The 21103-nt window shown below is 42.2% G+C and overlaps 1 protein-coding gene across 1 annotated transcript; it reads right to left on the bottom strand.

The window, feature by feature from the left end:
* Positions 1 to 1307: 1307 nt before the first annotated feature.
* Positions 1308 to 20129, bottom strand: LOC122403300 (insulin-like growth factor 2 mRNA-binding protein 1). The gene is made up of 2 exons (XM_043406754.1): positions 19955 to 20129; positions 1308 to 1375 (listed from the first exon to the last, which is right to left on the bottom strand). Exons 1-2 carry the CDS (start codon positions 20127 to 20129, stop codon positions 1308 to 1310), a joined length of 243 nt encoding a protein of 80 aa, XP_043262689.1.
* Between the last annotated feature and the right edge of the window lie 974 nt (positions 20130 to 21103).

Here is a 21103-nt window from a genome sequence, read left to right on the forward strand (position 1 = left end):
TCAGCTCGGGGCTCGTAAGGAGAAGGCAGGTGCCACATTTTTTTTTCGAACGCCTGCCTCACCGTCGAGAAGGAGGCTGTCTCGGTGTGCAGAGGCTCCCAAACGTTTCTGTAATCGCCCTCGAAACGTGGAAAGTTTTTGCGAAAAACCGAAATTACGAGACTCGAATTTCGCCGCGATTAATCTCGCGTGTAATCTACTCCGCGAACACGAGGGCAAAATATCAACGCTCTAAACGGAGCGAGTTGAACGCAACGTACAACGAATATTAATCAAAATTAACGTTAAGATTCGTGCACGAGTGCTGTTTAAAAACCAGAGTGAAAATACGTACCAGCGATCCGTGATATTGCAGGTAGCATGCGAAAAAACAGTGCCAGTTTAATCTATATGTACAGTCATGATCTACGAATTTTCGTGCACAAACATAAAACGACGCGTATAGGTGAAACTAGAAAACGGGCCAGCAGAATCGACAGCCGTGAAAACAACTGCGGCGAAATTTGCATGACAATCGATATCGAAGTTTTCGGGGGATCTGTCGGCACGTACTTCTCCCGGAACTTCAATCCAAGTAATTGGCTATGTCTGTTTCGACAAAACGAACCCTACCGTCCCTTTGATGGGACCCGACGACTATTAAAAATTCTACGACGTAGAATGAGTTCCACTGCGGATAATCCTCGACGATTTTTGCTCGAACACGTTCGGCATCGGTTCAAGCTCTCGTGTACGCGCTCGCGCGCATTTACTCGCGTGCGGCCAATTATGCACCTCGTTATGCCGGCATTACGCGTGATCTCTCTTTTGATCGAGAAATTGCGACCAGGGTTAATAACCCCTTCGGAACGTTGTGTAAGCGATTACATAAAATTTTTAGAAGACAAATGGACTATTAGCACGAAAGTACAAGTACGTTTTGACCCGCGTACGCCAAGGGGTTGACTGACATTTCGAAATACTTAATTTGTAATATACGCGCGGGACTAAGCGTAATTTCCTTGCACGCTCGCGAAATTTACGATCATTTAATGAGCGGCGGTTAACAATTTTCTGCGACCGGGACACGCTTTAATTAGAACCGCGGCAAGACACTTCGCTGTTAATTTATTTAACGAGCAACTGTTTGCATACAGAGTAACACAATGCCAGTATAAAGCACGGTTTCCTTATCTTCACGCATGAAAAAATCGACGAATGTCTTACTCGGTTATAATTATAATTACGGTCGATACGATCGCGAGAAAACGAGAACCATTACGCGAAGTAGATGAAAGACGATTAAAAATAGCGCACAAGTCGAGAACTCACCGTTTTTTCGGTCCACTGGCTACAGATGGCTCCACGACAAGCGACGATCCAAGATAGGTGTATCCTGAAACCAAAACAAGAAAGAAAATTATTTTAACACGCGTCCATCAATGGAGATATTTATTGATCGACGTAAGGCGTAGTCAAGACACGTCATTTATCATTTTACGTTTGCGATCGTTTTCAGAATAATCTACGGGGGACAAAAAATGTATGCAAATTATATAGGAAAGGACACCCGAACAAAAAATATTTATATTCGGAAAGTCGAGATATAATATAAGGATAGAAATAACAACTTACGAAACGATAAAACGTAGTGTAATATGTACGTATAAGAATATCACGTCCAAAGGTAAATACTATATACAAAACCGTAAAAGTGTAAATACATTTGCAAAGTTTTTTCGTCGGAAACACACATTCCAGGTACAGTATGTCCACCAACGTTCCACTTTCCTAAATGTTATACAAAACACAGCGAGAGGTTATTTCGTACGAGAAAAATGGAATCCGATCTTGAGAAGATAAATACATATTACCATTTAAATTACGTTTCGTCACCTCATAAACAATTCTCATTCTTATTTTATATTTTGACTTGCCTAAACACAAATACATTCTTGTTCCTCTCCATACAATTTACGTATGTATATTTCTTCTCTTCGTCACGTATTATTTACAACCTTTATTTATAATAATTTCAAAGAATTCTCAACGCCAACCTATTACAGAAATAACATTGCAAAAAGAAAAATAATCACTGCGCTATGAGTATGGCAATTGTATAGCTGGAATATTCTCATACCATCGAGAGGGTAAAGAAATTAGTTCATTGGGTCAGCGCGGACAACCTGTTTGGAGACGCGGTTCGTTCGAACTCTGACCCTGGGCCGGAGCGAACCGATGGGAGATTTTCCCATGGAAAAATACACCGAACACCGGTTTCGACTCGAGAAGAAGAACTTGACAGTTGCTTCCGGGTTTTGATTTGCACGTGTACAACGTCTAACGGCGCAAAAATTGCTGCAGTGATCCAGAGCTATCACATACCTTACTCATATTCTAATCAGGATCAAGAGGTTATGTGAACGTATCCACGGTCATAGTTTCGTACTGGTGAGTTTTTCGACACGGTCCGAGGGTCTACGCGGATCTACATACGTGCACACAACTATTTCCTTTCCTAGGCGCCAGGTGTCTTCTACCAGTTAGACACATCTAATTTTCCCTAACCAGTTTTCGAACATGTTACCAAAAAAAACTTATGAAACCATTTTTATCAGACCTCTAAGATGAACGACTTCGTTGATCGTTAATAAGATTGAACGTTAAATAAAACTCGTCCGTACCCGCATATTAACAGGTTATTATTTAACTTCAATTGCTCTGTAACGATTCACTGGACGCACCGTTGCGTTCTGTGACATTTAATTGCGCACGCATCCGTTAAAAACGCGGTCAAACATGGCGGTTAACACGGTCTATGGTATCGTTTCACCTCGGAATTAAGAAATAGGTTATAAATTCGATTCGTTCCGGGACAAACGATTTAACGGTTGGAACTGTTCGACCCGATGTGAGATTGCTTTCGAGTATTATGTTTGTTTCGACGCGACTGCTCCTTCGGTCACTTCGCGAATCGAGGTCGACGCGAAGATGTAAACAAAATTCTAAGGCCCGGTGACACAACTTCTACACGCAATGTACACAGACCACTTTCTATCTCGTTCGTTAATTCCGACAAGAAAGTGTCGGAATTTTGCATTTCAATCGACACACAAATATATATAAGCGCTAGTTGTATACTGTTGGCGAACGACGATAAATTATAGACATTAATATAGACGTTAACCGAGAGGAATATAATTACCGAATTTCGAAAGTATGGACTAGCACCAATGTTTCACTCTAAGCAGAGAAGCAGGTGTGTAACTCGTTATGTCCTAAGTGGCAGTTGGATTCTTTCGAACAACCAGGGGTTATGCGAAAAAACATGCCTTTCATTTTATACTTTGTATATAAAACATTAATAATTATGCTATTTAAACATTGCTTGCAAAAGTTACAACTCTTTAAAAAATTTACTTAGGTTCATAACGAACTGTTCACATGTAACTGAAAATTAGCGACATCTGGTCAGTGGTTTTCGTTATTACGAGCACGAACAAAACGATTCGTACAGTTCGAAAGTTCACTATATGTAACTGCTAACGTCGAGGCGTCTGAAAATTTAAAAAGTATGTCTGATTTTCGACGCATCGAAGAATTGACTCAACATAGCTGCAAGAAGTTTCGTCGAAATGTTTTATTGCGAAAAGTAAAATTTATTAAAAAGAAAAACTAAATATCTTGCAAAATACACATGTAACGATCTGAGATAGAAAATCGTCGCTGTCTATGTGACGTAGATCTCACGCGAGAATCAGTGCGACGCACAAATGTGGCGCATGGTAGCGAAGGTGTTAATAAATTTGTTAACTCTACGACTAGTGTACACATTTTTCAAATTTAATGCGGCCTCTGTAAGACATTAGCAGTTTCTTCGTATATACTGGAAAGCTGAATAACCCTGAATGAAATTGAGGCTAATAATCAGAATTTGTTAAAAAGGTTACTTCACATTTTCTCTCGCGTAAACTATGAATTAAAAACATTCTCTAGTTAGGTGCGTTCTTTGTTGCAGCTCCTTGCAGTATGTTGATGTTTACAAACTTGTGCAACGAATCGTTTCAATTTTCGAGCAGGCAAAAATCGTTCAGTTTCGGAAGTTATTTGGAAGTCGTTCGCCAGAGGGGTGGTTCTCGTTCACATGAATTAGTTACAGTCGGTTTGCGATCTAAGTACACAGGCATGAAGGGTTTGCGATGCTCGCAGGTCGTCGACGGACATCGATAACGATCTCGGCGCTTCGCGTTTTCGTACGCGAAGCGGTATACATTTTTTCCATTCTTTTTTTCTGAACAAGCTAAGCCTGCTTCAGAAAAAACCGGGTAGATCTCTCCGCGCGGGTACAATGGCGTGTGGCGAGTGGCGGAATTGTTCGCGAGGAGTCTATTAAATGCAGCAGAATGCTCTGTACAATGAGGGTATATAATATAACCTACCAGGGCGGACTAGCTTGGGAATTCGAATGAATTAAAAATGCGTGTGTAAAACGTAAAGTGAAAGAGAGGAAGACGCCGTATGGTGTCTCTTGGTAAGCACTTGAAAAGCAAAAGAAGCGAAAGAGAGACCCAAAGCAATAAAAGGAGGAAGTAGCACCTAAATGGCTACTTAGTATGTCCCGTGTCAAGTCTCCCCTCGAACGGTCCATCTTCTTGTAGCAGTAATATTCGTAAGTGTTACTATGCACGAGTGCTTGGCTGAGTACAACAGGTTTCATGCGAAAGCCAATTCGCAACAAGGTGTGAAAGAGGACGGGGGGAGGTAGTGCTTGACGAGGTTTTAATTTGATTCTTATGTCGCGTTATATTCAACGCGAGCTTTTACGCTCGATTTCACGCGCCTGGCGTTTAGAAGGGCCTCAGCGCCCTCAGCATCTTCCCGACCAAAAATATTCTAACGTACCACCTCTCTAACTGCAATGAAAGTAACCACGACAGGATTTATGGAACATTAGTGTTCAGATATTTTCAAACCTCAGTATCGATCAATCATATTCGTTCGTATTAACCCACGATCGTAAATTCTGAGCGCAAAAATGGCGTTGTATGGTAAAGAAATGGCGACTGTCCAGAGGGTGTTGAAAACATTAATATATTTTAATTTAAAAATGTAAAATATAACTACCTGTAATCAACACCCATGTATTATTCTACAATCACAATTTAAGGGTTGATATTATTGCTAGTTATAGTGTTTTTAATAGGTTATGATCGATATTTACGATCTTCTAACTTGAAATAATTATTTCTTTGCTAATTATATACTTTTCGGTTTCATCGCTACAGGTTGAATAATAAATATGAATAGTTTGTTGCTACGAAGTAAATACCGTATACTAATTTTTTTTAGACAATATCAAAGAAATGAACGTATACTACGATGTAAAGTTGCCGTCTAAGTGGGCGTTATTAGACGATCACGAACGATCGGTAAATTGCAGCGGTAAACGCGAGGATTCCTGTCGACAACAGGACACCCGTTATACGCCTAAAATATACCGGCATCTCGCATGGGGCGCGCTGCTAAGAAATGCAGAAACAGCAGTTGCTATGCTAGGTGGTACTCCCTACAAACACACGCATACTTGCACACGATACGCGTCGAGCCTCTCTCCTTCTTTCTAAGCACCGGTGAAATTCATGCATAAGAGAGAACACTTACACACGCGTGATCATTCGGGGCACACAGGCGCGATGCTACGCACGGTTTACCCATCGCACACAGATTTCAGGGGTCGTACATTGCGCTACGCGCGCCAGTGTGTTTGAACAACGCACACACCGTCGCACGAGGGAGTAGAAAGAGCAAACTAGAAAAAAGAAGAGGAAAAGAGCGAGCGAGAGGAAGCGAAATAGCGACAATACGAGGGGTGTAGCAGTGGTGGTATTAGAACGGCAGCGAGAAGGGAACAGAGAAGAGGGAGTGGAAACGAGATAGGGAAGCCAGAGAGCGCACAAGGGACGACAAAGTGAAAGAAGGAACGACAGAGGGATCGAGAGGGACAGATCCAACGGGGAAAAGGGACAAGAACAACCGAGATAGAGGGAGGGAGAGAGAAAGAAGCTGTTCGAGCTAAGCGTAGCCGGGGTCTAGAAGCGAGTTTTTGGATCGAGTCAGTGTATGTGGGCAAGAGAGTAGGTTAGCAGGCTCTCCCGAGGGAGAGGGTAATACTAGATTGTCCTGCTGAACGAGCAGGATGGCAAGTGCCTTTATAGTGGGTCAGTACTAGCCGGCACCCGGCTAGCAAGCCTTCAAGGTCTCCTTAGTGCTCCTACCTCCTCCCTCCCATCCCACCATCTTCCCTCCTTTTACCTACAACGAAAACTGCCAGGTAGGTGAGGCCCAGCGAGCGAGAGCAAGCTTAGGAGAGCTATTCGGAGGTCGTCGCGCAACCCACCTAATATATATTCATTTTTTCTCTCTTTCCTTCCTTCACCCTCTTTCTCTTGCCCTCGCGTACCTTCCCTTTTCATTCTGCTTCTCTTCTTTGTTCCTCTTTCTTGCTACGTTTTACCGGTTCCTAACTTAAATCTCGTCAATTTCTGCTCGACGGTGGGACAACCGAACGGTTCCACTCCCGAATCATTGCGTTACGAATTAAAACGCGTCACGCCAATAATCTCTCGATGATTGTTAATTACACGACCTTGGCTGGAAGCGCGCGAAGAGGTAACTCCCCGTCGACGAGGTTCGAAAAGTATTACGAGGAAAGAGGTAACTTAAACGAAGCTATCGGTTATCGATGTTTATTTATAACGCAAGTGTTATTAATAGAAAACTCTCGATACCCGATAGCACCACCGACGAAGGTAACGCAAACTTTATATATCTGACACGCTGATGCAGCGGTTTCCGTATCGCGTCGCTTGATACGCCGTGAACCGTTCCTCGATGCAGAGACGAACGGGCGGTTAATCGTACGCGACGACGTTGTTTAACGAACTCGCCCCGGACGCGAGACTTAACATTTCGATTTTCCAGAGCGAATTACGCGACCAAGAGGTCGTGAATTACTTGGCGCGCACGCGGGATCACGAAATGTAACCGTAACATCGGTGATATTGTTACAACGATAAGACACGCGGTACAGGATGACATAACACCGAAGAGTTTCTTGCGCTGGTAAGAGAGGAAAGGAGGCAGAGATAAAGAGAGAGGGAGAGAGAAAGAGAGAAAGAGAGAGAGAACACCGGCTCCACGGGGAAGTAATAAAATATTTGGGTAGCGCTGAGCGGGAATGGGAATGGGAATGAGAACAGGTTCCTGTTGCGCATTCCAGGCCGATGCTGAATACCGATGCCTTGGACACGGCGGTTGGCACGGCTAGGTACATAAATTACTATTGAGTTACAACTCGCTAGTTCAGTCCCACGGAAATCCTTTTGCATCGTGAGTCACGGGTCAAAATTGCCCCAATCCAACAGACGATTTAACGATCACGGTTTTTAACGTATCATCGATATTCGGTTGCAAATACTCCGTCAAACATTTTAATTATGGAACATTCGCTCGTGGGGACTTTGTTATAGATTAATCAATAACACATTAATCATCGAATTTTCCACGTTTTAGTTTGTCAAAACAACCCTTATTTTTTTTCAAGTTCTCCGGGAGTAATTTTATAGAGTATAAAACCACCAGGTGAATGAAAATATATGTCCCTTCAATAAGAATTTTATTTTATAATTATCTATAAAGCTATTTGTGTTATTTCACGATGATTGGTATTTATTTATCGATTCCTTTTTCTCATTAGTTTCGATACAATTGATTAGATCATAGAATAATTGTTCCACTTCAACAGCATGGAACGAAATGCGATTTTTATTGTAAAGTCGTTTTGATAAATAAAAAAAATACTCTGAAAAGTTCAATGTTTAGCTTATCTTTGACAATATTTGTCCATCTTTAAATATAATTTCAATTTTAATTGCATTCCCCCTCATCGAGCACTGAAATTGACTTAAAATTTTTTGAAAAAACAACTCATTCAGGCAACAATATTGACCTTCAGCGATGTACCGCTTGAACTTCCGGTAAAGAATTGCGTGCTTCCTCGACCGACGTTGAAATTACTTTATTGCCTCTCCAACGAAGAATTTCGGGCACAAAGAAACGGAGTTAAGTTTCGGGGCAAGGTATTACTTATTCTGTAGAAAAATTATTTAAGAATGAAGTTATGCATCGCGTGATTGCTGGTAATACGTCTTCCCGATCTTGCGAGGTATACTATCGTGTGTGCGTATATTGATAATTAACAAGCAGATAATACATACAATGTCTAAGAAACGACTAATTGCGTGTTTTAAACAAACTATTCTCGAAATTAGCATTTCAATTTATATTCTTTGTCATGTTATATACAGGGTGTTCGACCACCCCTGGGAAAAATTTTAATGGGAGATTGGGCGAAAATAAGACGAAAATCAAGAACATTAATTTGTTGATTGAGATTTCATTAAAAAGTTATTAAGAAATCATTAAACAGTTATTAAGAAATTAAATTAAAAAATTTCAAATCATTCTAGAAAAATTATTTTCGGTTGCGGGGATCAATTGCAATTATTTTTGGTGAATAGACATACCCCCAAAATCCTATTCACTTTCGAGAAAAAAATTTGAATAGGTGTGACATTTTTCGGCTAAATAAAAAAATTATTTTTGATTGCAGGGATCAATTATAATCATTTTTGGTCATTGCACATACCCTCGAAATATTTTGGTAGAGAATATGTACAAATCGCAAAAATATTCGAAAAGTTGATCCTTTACCCCGCAAAATGAGAAAAATCCCCCAAAAATGGTCCAATTTTCAAACAGTCATAACTCCTACAATAGTGAATATATTTCAATGAAATTTTAGGGGGGAAGTAGAGCTCTTGGGTGGCTACAAAAAAGTATTAGACAACTTTTCCATGGGGCGTTAAACAAAATTACTAAAAATCAAAAACGAATTTTTAAGAAAAATCGACAGGGGTGCTGAAATTTTTCGGCGGAAAAAAAAAAATTTCAAATTGTTCTGGAAAAATTATTTTCGGTTGCGGGGATCAATTACAATCATTTTTGGTGAATACACATACCCCCGAAATCCTATTTCTATAACTTTTTAACGAAGTCTCAATCAACAAATTAGTATCCTTGATTTTCCTCTTATTTTGGCGAACACCCTGTATATTATACTATACCATATCATAAGTTTGAACCATAGCGACATAGAACCATCGAAGTCTGTCTATTATAATTATGTTTATTCTGAAAATGGCTAACTAAAGATGATTCAAAACTAATGTATCATTAGCCTTGATAACATCGAAAAATTTTGGACGCGTCTAGGATTTTCCAGGCGAAACATTTCGCGAAGATTCAGACAGGGCACATGTTTTTCGTCGCGCAAATATTAAATCTCGCTGATGAAGATACAGACGAACGTTAGTTAATTGAACGAGCAACGTATACCTTTCTAATGGGGCGTAATTAAGCACGATGTACGCCGACCCGTATTAATCTCAATTTTCCATCGGAAGAAAAAAGGGAGGAAGAACGGGGAACAGCGAAAGAAATAGTCGAAACTTTTTCTTTCTGAGAACGAAGCAAAATTTATACTGCGCGCCCGGTAATAGCTCGATGGATGTTCCTTTTTAGCGAATGAAGATGAATAACTGCCCGCAAGACTCATTCGCGTCATAAACAAAGGTGATAAGCGTATTTTGGAAATAATAAAAATGGTCACGCGTGGCCACGAAATATCGCGAGGATATCGATAGGGCTTGACACGCCGGTAAATAAAATTGGAGCAGTTAGTCGGTCGGAGCCACGCTCGTTCACGGTCCAGGCAAAGAGTAAAGCAAAAATTGCTTCGGACTCGGTTGGCCTTGTGGCATACTTCTCTCTTTCTCTCCTTCGTCCTCCGTTCCACCCTCTGTTCCCGTCCTCTTTCCTCCCGCTCTTTTTCTCTTTCGCGCCAAGTCTTTCCTTTCCTGCTCCTTCTCGCACGCCCTTGCGCCGTGCTCTCAGCGTGAGAGCGGCCACACAAAGAGAGCACGAGAAGCACAATGGATTACTTAGACGGGTAGGTTAGTTTGCCGAATGAAGCGAATGGGCCCACGCACGTTAAGATAGGTCCTGACTGGAGAATCCGCAGAAAGCGCGCCAAACACAAAATCCCGCCTTCGATTAACTTTTTACGATGAAACTAGCGTGTCTCTTGATCGTTCGATCGATCGCGATCGCGACGTTGCCCTTCCTATCCTCAAAGTGTTGCCCCGAACTCTTCCCTCCCAAACCACACTTATGAATCCCTCACAAATATTTTTTCTTAATAACACTGTGCAAGTTTCAAGAGTGACTAACAAATTAAGTGGTTTATGAATATTAGTTAACCGTGGCGATTCAAGTTTAAGGAAATCTCTATTGGATATATCTCTCATCTTTGGTGTTTAAAATCCTCTAACCTTGCAAGACACGATAACGACCTATCCTTTCCCATTTATCATTCATCCAAATACCAGGGTACACTTCCACTGCCCTGCATATAGAAATTCTTCGCTTAAGGATCGAATTTTAGCACGGAATTAAAGAAACTGCATCGTCCCAACCACTGTTTATGTTTCTTCAGCACGAGCGACCCGTCGACTCGAGCGGCCCGGCAGCTGTGGAATTAAAAACCCACTGGCCGAGCTTCAAAGCAAAGCCGCACGCGTATCAGAACAGCAACCCACTACTGTAAACTAGCAATTTTTATATACTCCATCGTATTGTCATGAAAGTATAATCGATGGGTTGACGAGATTTTCCTGGTTAAAATAAGTCCAAACACGACTTCATTCGGACTATTTTTAACTATACATAATTAACAAAAACAGTCTAAATACGACTGTTTCATTTTCATCGGTGAGGAAATGCCAATCGATTAATATTACTCTCATACTACATAATGGACAATATAAAAAATTTTAATTTACATCAATATCGTATATTAACTTTCGATGTTGTGTTCCATTCACTGACCTCTTTGAACGATACAAATCGAGTCTTAACACTTTGACTGCCACGTCACCCATATGTAGGTGATTTATACGATTTATTAAGGCGTTTAGGGAAATAAATTTGGATAGAATTTGTGAATTATAACAAGGTTGCAAAAATAAGTACCGAAACAAATTTTAGGTTATGTAGCTTACAATGGTTTAAAATCAAAATTTTACTTTTGCAGAATATTATACGGTTTTGATCTGACAGTGAACGTGTTAATTCGCAAGAAATTCGTCGAATCGATCAATTTTGGCGCCAAATTCGAATGTCCCCCGAAAATTCGCTAGTACATATATCTTTTTTACGTCGACGGGATAGCGATTCGCGCCACACATCTATCGCGGCGTATCAATCAGCTTTCGTCTCGCCAGTCGGCTGCGTCGGGAAGAAACAATTGACTCGTAAATCTTGATTAAGCCGCGCGCAATGCAATTTTCTCCGCGGAGCAATGCATAATAAATGAATCGCGAAAGTCTCTTCCTGGGCGTGCATATACGTGTACGTGTTCGCGAACGAAACAAAAGAGTGTGCCGGCAGTTCCTGCCGCGTCGAGGCCGAGGAAAGTTGTGATTCAATTGTTACGCCGTAGTTTGATGCACCCTGCTGATCTCGCGGTATCTTATCGGAACGTGAAATATCGCTGTTGGCCGACCGACCAAGTTCGAATTCAAATCTTTCGCGGTCAATGAAGATGGGAATTGCATCATATGGTAAATTCTGTGACCGAGGAACGCGGAGATACGATACGTACACGAATAGCGACCTTGTCCATTGACCTTTCGAGGAGGAATATAATTTAACGACTCGTTAATTGGCAACGCTAATTTTAATTCGGGATTTATGCGCGCTCGAGGATCCCTGGAGTTCTTAATTTCTGAATGATGCGACGTTGTTTGTATGCGTACGTTGATATAATTACTTTTATCGAACAGAGAGCAAAGTTCAGAATTTCACGTTGGTACAAAGTGGTCGGGTATTTCACCGATTCCCGTGTAAGATGAAAGAAACTACGTCGCACGTTTGCGCGTTTACGTCTTTGGGCGACTCTATCTGAACGTAGCAAGCCAAATTTTCGAGGACGTGCGTGTTGCTCCGCGATTATCAGTTTCATCGGCAACGTTTTACGTTATAAGTACGTTGTATCGATATCTGCTCGCGTGAATTACCAAAAGTCGTTCGTTAAATGGCACGGAAGGTCCAAAAGATCAGAAATTGTAATTAAAGCGCTTATCCGAGACTGGAATGTTCATTCTTTCTAGCGTTGTAGCAACGAATCGTAACGACTGCTATCCATTTGAGAGCTTGTTCCTAAGAAGACTCTTCTACTTGCTCGTGTGAAAGAATTTTTGTTTTCGTTCTCAACTCTCAAGAGTGAAATTGAATATAACGTTTGACATTCTATCGACTTATTGTCGCGCGATAATTTAGTCCATGCGATGAAATCGAGGCCACCAACGTAACGATTCCTTGTACGAGAAGTAGTTTATCGAGTTGCAACGATAATCGTATTACAACACCGTGATATCATTCAACACTGTGTGGCGCCGTAAGAAAGATTGTACAATACTCTCGCATATTTGGTTACTCGCGCACGGTTCTTTCCAACTTTATAGGAGACAGTTTCCATTTAGGAGGCGTGTCTTTACCGGGCGAGTTCGCTAAGAGACTTGGGACGAAACACCGTAAATTTTAAGTTGCTCCTAATGACCAAATAACGAGCACCCCCTGACGCAATCGTTTATCCGATACGAAGCAAATCAAGTGAAATTAATTTTTGTCTCGTTTATAATAGATTTCAGCTTTAAAAGACGATGGTTTTACATTGTCATTGACGATGAAACCCTTATTCAAATATCTTCTAATTAATTTTTTCGCGGCCACACGCGTTGGGAATCACTGGGCACAAATTATCGTACAATTGTTGCGTCTGTGGCTTCGAATGGATCAGTTTACATCGTCGAATCGAGATGCAGCGATATAGATCCATGCATTCTACCGCATTGACTAAACAGTTTGGTTAGCAATTCGACGAATGGTCAATAGTATGCTAGCCTAATTCTGTCTCGATTTTTCTCGAGCAACGCTTTCTGGCGCGAGCCGCGTTGAATTCGCCTACAGTTTCGATGGACAAAAAAGAATCGCGCCAATGGGAAGAAGAGGCGCAGTAAACAACGAGCAGCAGAAAGAGTCCAGGCCTCCGTTCGTTCGTAGATTAAATCACTCGGTCACTTTTCTTTCGGGGAGCCGACCGGGACAAAGGACGGCGTTTCTCGGAAGAGTCTCGGTCCGAGGCTTGAGAATTAAAATAATATCCGCTCGTTCGGAGATTAATGGCGCCATGCCGATGCAATTTTTCTACGATGAGTTGCCGCGCCCTTCTCCTTGTTTCATTTCGATGTTCCCCGTTCTAGCCACGCATTCGATCGATTTACAAGAGCCGTCGAATTTCTGTGTGTTTTTCGCCTAGGCTATTTAGCGTTTGTTTCCTCGTCGATCGCGCCTAAAAAGATTGAGAAACGAACTATGACAGCTCTAGAAGCAACTAGAATCGGAGCTTTCATTCCTCTGGACCACAGAGATACGTTTAGAAACGTACTCTTTTAACAATTTGACTGCCACGTCACCCATATATGAGTGACAGGATTTACCACTATGATGTTAGAAAAATTAATTCTCAAGTTAAGACGTTGAGGGGTTATAAATTTGGATAGAATTTGTGAATTTTAATAAGATTACAAAAATAAGTACTGAAACAAATTTTAGGTTAGGTAATGGTCTAAAATCAAAATTGTACTTTTTGCAGAATATTGTACGGTTTTGATCTGGCAATGAACGTGTTAATATTCTTTTCTCTCGTAAGAATCATAGATGCAATGAGAACTTATTTGGGGGCTATTATTTTCGCTTCTATTTCAAAACGATGTTACATTGTGGTTACGTCTCGTTCGAATTTACGTCAACCGCGTTGGACGTCCAAAGTTGTTCGTTTTGATAAACCTCGTTACCCGGCTCGCGTTTCATTAATTTTCTCGTTACCATTGCGGTACGTTAAATCCTTTCGTCTTCGTTTCCCATTACGCGCGTCCGAAACGACCGGGGGCCGCACACGACGCTGTCAGCGAAAGTACTGTTCCCGATTCGTGGAAAAAAAAAACGGTTTCGCAAAATCTCGTTGACGAAATGCGAAATCACCGTGAGCCCCGTTTAGTGCACGACGGAGGCAGGTGCGAACTAGCTGTTCGTGCCTGTTTCGTCTCTCTTCAGCCTACCGATCTTTCTCGTCTTCTGTCCTTCTCTTTTATCCTTCGATGGATACGTCGTTGTCCGGTTCATTGACACCTGTCGAAAGATTCGGGTTTCTCTCTTCGTACCTGACAATTACGCGCACGTGGGGCCAAGCAGATTTGTTGCCGCCGCAACTGGCGGACGTTGCTCGTCTCTCTTTCTCTCTCTGTCTCTTTTTTTACTGCTCCATCGTAAAGATTTCGAACGAGCCAAAGCGGGAATCGGAAGGATGAAAATCGCTTTGTTGGTCGTTTATCGAACACAGCGAGCTTTTCGAAATTTGTCCGCATCGACTTCCCTTTAATTAACGGATTCGTGTCCCGACATCGAATGTTATCGCGCCAATAAGAATCGACGAAGAAATTACGGCGGAGACTCATTATTCAAACCCCTTCCGGTTATCTAAATGCTCTATTATCTGAACGCTCTTCTGTTCGAACGTTCTGTGAACACCGAAGAAGACGAAGAAGAACGGTAGAAAGCGGGGCCCCTGATGGACTAATTCATAAATTGGAGACTGCGATAAAATATCTAATGTATCGTGCTAAAAAGGCGCGTTAGAACGAGGGATTAAACAGTCGGCGAATAATTTATTAGATATTCTAGCTGAGATAGAGAATTAAAATTTTATTAAAATCTTCCTTAACACGTTCACTGTCAGATCAAAATCGTATAATATTCTTGCAGAAGTAAAATTTTGATTTTAGATTATCGTCTTAACTTGAGAATTAAGTTTTCTAGCATCAAGTATTGTCTTTCTATTAGTAGGAACAATGGAGACTCCCACTGTACCTGCTATAACATTTTTAGGAGCACTAGCAGTAACGGAGACTCGCGATGCAAGCGAGTTTCACTCGTTCGTTAGAAATAGAAATTACGTAACTCGGGGGCTCGAGATCGCATAGAAAAACGCGGTGTACGATAACGATGGGGAACGATAACCGGACACCTAGTTTTCTATTGGAAAAGTACGACAAGGAAAGTGTTCATCGCGTGGCTCTGGAACGAGAGATAGCTGGACACGGATAGGGAAGCGTTGTGATACCGTGCAACGCGAGGCTCGATCGAAATCTAGCAGCGGTAACGTTGTTATTTGCCCGCAAGTCAACGGCCGGGTATCTAAAACAAACACGTGGCTTCAAAGGTTTCTCGAGTGAACCGAGGCTACGAAAGACGAAGACAATGTAGATTAGACAGAGCAAAAGGCCCGCCGCGTGGGAGGCCAAAGAGGAAATAGAGAATTGCTGACGGAGCCAATATAGAAACACTCGAAATAGAGACTACTCTTACGATTATTTCTTATAAAAGAGTCGATTCGCTATTAATATTTTGCGATTCCAATTTCATTACCCACCTCTGACGACTCTTAATTTAAAATGTATTCTAATGCTGACTTCTACGTTACGACAAGTATCGGAGTGGACGTTTTACGCTTCATTTATTTAATACCGTCGACTGCATTCGAATCTCACAATAGCTTCTCGTTCCTGGTCCCAAGACTGTACATTCAGTTAATGAAAGCGGATGGCTAGACGAAAAAGAAGACGGGAAAAGAGACACCACACACTCTTTTCGCCGCTCTAAAGATAGCACTTCCTTCCTTCTTGCAGGCGCGCAAGCACTTTTTGCGCTTAAACTGTACATTTGTGTCGGCGTTAAACCGAGTTCTTTTCACCGTTGCTTTCAACCTAACGGCCAACCGAATTTCACGTTGCACGAAATAGGCTGATTCGAATCGCAAATAACAAACGAAAACAATATATAAGAATTTTCACTTCTTTCCATTTTGATGTTAACTTCGAACGACATCGCGATTGTAAAATAAATTTTCTTTTGCTCTAAAAGTAAAGTCGATGTACGTACAACTAGGTCGTATCGTGCTTACGAGCAACAAGTAGAACCTCGTTCTGCTTTATCATCTTTAAAAGACGCGATAAAGTTTTGGACTTCGCCAGTCATCGGTGCAAAGCAGATATCGATCGATAATAAACTGATATAAAATTACCCTTAACACGCGAAACGATACTGAAAAATTCGGGTTAACTTGAAATCGCACGATCGACTAATGGTTTGCTAGTAATTTGACCGCGAAGACATCGAATATCCATGTACCGGGATACAGTTAAATCGTTTCTGTTAATGCTAAACGTGTGTTTCCTATATACGTATACGCGTATTCTAAGGTACCGCGTGTAGATCGATCAGATCAGATTTTAAAATTGATAACGGTAGCAATAACGTGTAACACGATCTAGAGAAATTTTCGCTATCGTAATGAGATCGAGCATGTTAAACGTAGGATTATTTTTCTTTAATTTGGTTCGATATTATTATCAGCCCCAAGGCTCGCGATGCACGAGGTGAAACCGAATCGTAAAGTTTCATCAGTATCGTCGGTTACCGGTGCACTGTTAACAAGTAACTTTTTTCGAGGGCAGGTGGTTCCCGACCAGGCACGCGACAAATCAAGCTGACCAACCCGTGGACAACTGCGAAACTGCGATTAAAAATATACACATTCTCTTTTCTTTCAACCGTTCTGAGCATCGAATAAATACGCGATTCTACGTTGGAAGGGAACGAAATAAACAAAAGTTACGGACAGTGGTATCTACGTTAAAAAAATATTCTGCTTCTTTACGATGCGTTTCTTTAACGCGAATCAAATTAATTTGTACAATGTAAAATGTTAATTTATAACCTGTGAAATGTTCTAAAAACAAAATTATAAAACGATGATAATTTTATAGTTGGTAGAACGTCCTCGTAATTCGTACGAAATGGAAGCATTAAACGGTAAATATGGGATATTCCTGGGCGAATTAATGCCGATGCTTGTACTCTCGTGTAGTCTAACCGCGACTAGCCTTAGTTTAGTTGGTCTAAAACGTAACACAACCCACCAAACTAGTTCTGTACTCAGCGGTAACGTTCTCCGCGCACGGCATTGTATCCAAGGATCGGCCCCGCATACATATGTACCCCTGCTGCAGGAGCAACGACTGAGCCTTCTGTATTGCTAACGAAATAGAGGGAGAAACTATTCCCTATGAATCGCTCCAATATTCGTAGCCTCTTTCTTGCGACCCGGCTTCTAAGCAAACCGACCGCTCTCATGCACGGTATTCTTTGCCACATTTTGTGTGAACGCAAAATTTTCAAACGTTCGTCGTATACCTGCCTGGACTATACCTTCCAAAAGGATTTTTCTAACGTGTCTCATTTTATTTTATCAAATAATATTAGAATAATTACCCTACAAGATTCGATTATAAAGAACAGCAAATAGTTTGCAAATAAATAATGATTCGATCAAACGTCTCGACATTTTTGCACACCGTTTGTCACACCATGTACGAGCAAGTAAGGAGCAGTGTTAACGAGCGCCCTCGACCATTTACCACAGAAAGAAAAAAAATTCGAAGATTAGAACACATCGTGTCAAAGTGTAAATTGTTTTCCAAACAGGTACAAAACGAAAGCAAAGCGTTACTCTTCTCGCTTTCACGCGGCTAGCATTACGCGCAGATTGGCATCTCGCAGGTAAGGGACTGTCACGAACGTGACAATCATTTGTCTTGCCGGCGTTCGACACGAAACAAATTGCTTTGCAATTACATTCACAAATGGCCTTGTTATCCGGTGTCGGCGAGATGGTTTAAGCGTTCTCGAGAATATCAAAGGGAGCTTCCCTCTTCGACGTTTATTAGTTTATCGCGTTGAGAAACCGAACATCGAACGTGTCGATTAGCGATAAACACGCGCAAAGTAATTCACCAAGAAACGCGCGTACACCGCTCGCGAAGTTATCGGTAGAATTTATGATCTGAATTCGCCCGATTAGCATGGCCATCGTATACGACGAGTGTGACTAACCGATTTCGACGGCCACGTTCGGATGAGAAGTCGACGGTGTTTCACGATGTAAATTTTAGCCTCGTCGCGGATGCGAGCGGGGAACTATACGTCACGCGTACAGACGCGACCTTGACCACGTTTTTTTGGGCGGGAGAATCGCCCAACGTGCTGATTGCGAGCCGACCGTAGTCAAGTATCGATCTAATTTCTCCGCGAAAAAAAAACATACGATTCCGTACGAAGGGTCACGATCTACGGGAATAACGTTCAACGAGAAATTTAAAAAAAGTGACAAACGTTTCAGAACAATTTCCTAAGCTACGCCCGCTGAAACGAACAGTCTGCTCTAGGAAATGGCGGTTCTCTTGACTAATGCAGTCGCCAGTAACTAATTGATCACCGTCCCCTGCTCCGTTATATGTTCGACGAACGAAACCGTGGGTCGACTACGAAATTCAACTTACGAATCGTGTCGTGTAGTAGATTTTTGGAAATAAATTTGGATAGTTTGATAATTAAATTGTAATCCATTTAATCGTTATCGGTTGCACGATTCTATCCTAAACTTTTCGTTTTTCGTGCTCGAATTGCTATTGCTGTCCGAAGTGAACCCGGTAATCGTATCGATCGACGACAATACGTTGGTCGACGCGAGCGATTATCAGAAACTTATCTCAAAGGCCAAACCCACACGCGTGACCTTGCCGGTCTAGCCGGCATCGCCATCTTGCCGATGCGTGCGCCTCTCTCACCACGTGGATAAGTTTTCCACACGACACGAGCATTCGTTAGAGCGGATCTCTCGCGACGATGCGAAGTGAATTTAATCAGTAACGTTTGTTTGCATGGAAACTTTTATTGTCATTAATAAATTGGCAAAAGCTATCGTTAACGTTCGATGGCGTACGAGAATCGAACATTATAATATTTAGTTGCTCGTTATTGGCGTAAAATATCGAATGAAAATTGAAAGATGTTATTTCGGCGGAAGCATTTTTCGAGGTCGCGCGCAGGGGTTCTCAAACCGACAGGCAATACGCAGCGGTTCTTCCAAAACATAAACGTTCTAGAAATGTTTAGAATTACAGCGAACCGAATTAATACTTTTTTTTTATCATGGCGATCGATGCAACCACGAATATCGGACAGTCAACGATACGATATGATCGTCCTTTCGTTCGCAAAATACAATTGACGATCGATTCGCCGACTGACAGCATGACGTTGTCAACCGTCCATATACATTAGGTTATAAAAAGAAAAAAAATATATAATAATACATAATGGCGTGATTATATACATAATTGCGTGGGTCGGAGAGGATTGTTTATATACAGGGAAGAGGGTTTAGAGACAGGGAAATAAATGTAATTATATACAAGAAATAGTGTAAAGCGTATATGTACAAGCGTGCAAACGTGTATATTTCTTACAAGCTAGTAAAAAAAGCATCTAAAAGCATAGCGAATCCGCACGCGTGGACGAAACTCGTTGCGTACAAGTGTCCCCAAGCGTGCGCGTATCGCATGAAGCGTTAAAAGCATTTGATAGATTCTAAATTATCAAGCCTTCTAAGCTCCGTGTGTCGGCCCTTGTGGAGGTTCTCCGTCGTTCAGTCATCGAAACCGACAGCGGGTCCCTGTGGATAGCAAGCAACAGCAGTAAACATAGCACTATACAGCGTGGTAAAAAGCAGCAATTGTTAGATATGTCCGTATCAGCGTGGCAACAGCCGATAGGAAATCGTAGAGTAGCGAACCGATCTATCCAGCATTATCTCATCTGTTGATTTTGAACTCACCGTTAAGTTTGTCGATCGCACGATCTGCCACGGATTGATCGATGCAGTCGACGAACGCGTAGCCTCCTCGTTTTACCAGAATCGTCGTACATGACAAATTGTGATCCTGGAAGAGTTGCCTTAGGGTACTCTCGTTACAATCCGACGGCAGATTGCCCACGTAAAGCTTCGACATGTTGGTTGGCTCGCTCTTAGATGCTATGCTGGCGGCTTTTCAGAGATACGTCTCGGTCACGTGGTTCGAAATATTTGCAACTCAGTAGCACGCGGCTGACCGGAGGATCGCTGGCAATGCCGTTTCACACGCCAACCGGTAAACGATCACGACGCGAAAACGGAAGACGACCGAATTTTATTTCGCACAACGAGATCTCGGAGCGGGGGTAAAGGGGGTAAGAGGCAAAATTCACCGACAGGGACGAACTCGACGACGACGACACACCGCACGGTTCGACACGTCGAGGATAATCGCAACTGTCTTTCGGTGCAGGGCGAAATGCACGTACCGCGGCGCAGACGATGACGACGTTTGATGATTTCTTGCTATCACGCAAGAGGAAACGAACACGGTTGCGTGTGGTTTAGTCAGGATCTTGTTCCGTAGCTTTTCTGGTCTAGTTATTATCTGGATGTCCCAGCAAATACGATTGTCTTTCTCGCGTTAATACTCGGCGTAGATTTTCGCGCTTGCACACCAAAACGAAAGAGGCACAGGAGGTATTTCGTGACTTCTTGGAACGATCTTCTTAGCGTTTCTGTCTGTACTGTCTTTTGTTTCTCCTTTCTTCCTTTCCTTACGAACGGCTGTCTATTTGCCGCTCGCTTCGAGATACAACGACTCTCTGTCACGTCGACTCGGCACCGATAGTACACAGACCTGGCGTGCTTCCGGTGGCAGTGGATGTCCCTCGGAACCAGCTCGATCGCACAAACCGACGAGGATGACTGCGACGACCGATCGTACGGACCACGACGAACGACCGTGTGTGTCTTCTCAGAAAACGACTCTTCAACTTTTTTAAGGTTAAGGGACGCGCGTTGACCGTTCTCTCGACGATTCACCGTGTACTCAGCGGACTCTCCTCTCTCTCGCTCTCTCGCTCTCTCTCTCCTCGCCTCTCCTTGCGACGACGACGCACCTTCCTACCA

The sequence above is a fragment of the Colletes gigas genome, unplaced genomic scaffold (genome assembly GCF_013123115.1).
Source record: "Colletes gigas isolate AHSC1104 unplaced genomic scaffold, ASM1312311v1 Colletes_gigas_Sc00048, whole genome shotgun sequence".
Classification (NCBI taxonomy): domain Eukaryota; kingdom Metazoa; phylum Arthropoda; class Insecta; order Hymenoptera; family Colletidae; genus Colletes; species Colletes gigas.